The sequence below is a fragment of the Gastrolobium bilobum genome, unplaced genomic scaffold (genome assembly GCF_033153095.1).
Source record: "Gastrolobium bilobum isolate Gb01-03AN ecotype WA unplaced genomic scaffold, APGP_CSIRO_Gbil_v1 utg512, whole genome shotgun sequence".
Taxonomy (NCBI): Eukaryota; Viridiplantae; Streptophyta; class Magnoliopsida; order Fabales; family Fabaceae; genus Gastrolobium; species Gastrolobium bilobum.
Genome location: NW_026896079.1, coordinates 157,539 through 159,858, shown reverse-complemented (window position 1 = coordinate 159,858; position 2,320 = coordinate 157,539). Strand labels below are relative to the sequence as shown.

The following is a 2,320-nucleotide window of genomic DNA, read 5'->3' as shown; positions in this document are numbered from 1 at the left end:
TCCCACCTTTCTATTTATTCTATGCTTTCCATTTCTCATGTTTCGTCTGTGCCTTCCTGTAGATTATATCCTATATCTGTACATAGATATGAGTACTATTTCAGTGTAAAACTAGTAATGTACTACTACTGGAAATGACTTGGGAACAGTGAAAAGTTGTTCAATTCATTATACACAGCTACATGCTCCAGCAGGATTTTCGTTATGTTCTAATAGAATTAGAGAGAGAGAGAGAGAGAGACATAGAGAGATACATAGATATGGGGCATAATACTTTTAACATAACACTAATCAACCTAGATAGTTTGCTACCATTGAAAAAGGAACTACGCAAAGCTCTCTTTTCTTTAGTTCTGTGCAGTCACTATCCCTTCCATTGAAACTCAATTCTTTTTGCTCATCTCTTTGTCTTGAGGTATTGCCTTTCTCCTGAGGAGACAAAACATGACAACTTATTAGTTTAAAATGGATAAATCATTAACTTCCACAACCAACATGCAGTATGTATAAAGAGTACACCACTGAAAGGTACAAGCAAAAGTGAAAAAAAGAAATGAAAATTATATTGATTTTAGGTATAGCCTTAGTTTATATAATTCTTATGCATTTTCCTCTCAATTCCAAGTAGCTAAAGAAAAACTTTCTTTGAAAAGCCATAAGGGAACATTCTATTATATATTTATGCCAATTCAATAGAACCTGAGAAAGGTTTACCACTTCAGTTTGTTTCGGCTTGTCAAACTTCTGATTCCCATACAAAACCTAAAAATACCATGGGTAAATTATAATAGTACTAAATGATTATTAATAAACTTGAACTTTTTATAGAGAGAAAGAAATGGTAATGATATGATGTAAGAAAAAAAGGGGGAATAAAAAAAAAAAAAAACCTTGGGACTATTGAGAGGAGAAGTTGCAGTGTCTTCCAAAGCATCTTCAACCAAAGCTGTTATGATGTTCTTCCTCTTCTTGAAACTTGATCTCTTACCATTTTTATTCACAGAAAACTCCTCAACCTGTTTACTATGAGCAAATTTTTTAGCAACCATGGAAGAAGCATCAGAGACATGGTAGGAGGAGGTGGCAACACCAGAAAAAGACATAGAACACTTGTGGTTATCATCATGGTTGTTGAAGAAGTCCTCAAAATACATAGTCCAACCACTCTCTTCAGTGGAAATATCATTAGAGGAAAGAGCTTTGCTTACGGAACTCATAGATGCTATAGCTTTTCTATCAGAAAGCCAAGAAGAGAAGAGGAACAATGATGTAATTAGTGGGGTTTGGTGGCCAGCTCTAAAGAGGCAAGTCTCCCAAAGAACGCATATATATAGTTGAAGAAATTCTTAATTTAGGGGGACTCGTTTTTCATATGCTAAAATTTTTCTGAGTTATATTACAAATATAATTTTATCATAAAAGAAAAAAAAAATTATATCATTTTATATCAGTATAATTTATAATCATAACGGTTCTAATTTGTTAGATTAAAGATTAATGATTAAGATGCAAGCAAATCAATTATTAGGATTGAATATAAGACTTTTTTTATCAGTGTAAGTTAATTTTTTCTACAGCAAAAATATAAATATTTTTGCCATTATATATATAATACACTTAAGACATATAGCGAAAAATGATGAGTTATGTATGACGACTTTGGAATCTCTTGGGGTGGGTCAGAGAAGTTAGGGGAGTTTAAATTAGCAGGGAGAGAGAGTGTGTGTTTGACCTTTGGGATGAGAGAAATAGTATGCCTCCAACAATGATTTGGCATGAATTTCTTTATGGAGCACTTAACTTAACACTAATGGTTTGAATTAGTCGTTAGTTACCAAATGGAAGTTTGAAAATGTTCTTTGGGCCAAGTCACTTTCAAGTCTCAGAAGATTTTGTCTTGTAATTAATCGTATGATATATGAGGAATTTCTAGCACACCATCTCTATTCTCACTACAAGAAAAAAGTTTATTTGTGACAAAAATTTTCATCACAAATTTTGTCACAAATGACAATTTTCGACACAAATAATCAAATTTCGTCACAAATAAATTTGCGACTTAGAAATTTGTGACGAAATTTCATATGTAGTGACAAAATTTGTGACACTGATAAGATTTTTTCTTGTAGTGTCTTTTCCCTTGATATTTAATTGATTTCTTTGTCAAATAAATCATGATGCTGCTCAAGTATAATTTTTTTTTTAATAAATCACAAGTATCTTTTACGCGAGTCAATTCTGTTCGGGGCAGGTCTAGGATTAAAGCTTTAAACTCTTACAAAAGATGATATTGGAAAGGATCGAATACATATTCTCATTC

General features: G+C 32.1%; 1 protein-coding gene across 1 annotated transcript; it reads right to left on the bottom strand.

The window, feature by feature from the left end:
• Positions 1–291: 291 nt before the first annotated feature.
• On the bottom strand, positions 292–1,283 carry LOC133297682 (vascular-related unknown protein 4-like). The gene is made up of 2 exons (XM_061496850.1): positions 891–1,283; positions 292–429 (listed from the first exon to the last, which is right to left on the bottom strand). Exons 1-2 carry the CDS (start codon positions 1,215–1,217, stop codon positions 292–294), a joined length of 465 nt encoding a protein of 154 aa, XP_061352834.1. The 5' UTR covers positions 1,218–1,283.
• Positions 1,284–2,320: the final 1,037 nt, after the last annotated feature.

Bases quoted from the DNA above. Each gene is read 5' to 3' on its own strand.
- LOC133297682 (XM_061496850.1), bottom strand. From the start codon at position 1,217: ATGAGTTCCGTAAGCAAAGCTCTTTCCTCTAATGATATTTCCACTGAA. The intron at 430-890 runs GTTTTTTTTTTT...TTGTCTCCTCAG, and splicing joins CTCCTCTCAATAGTCCCAAG to GAGAAAGGCAATACCTCAAG.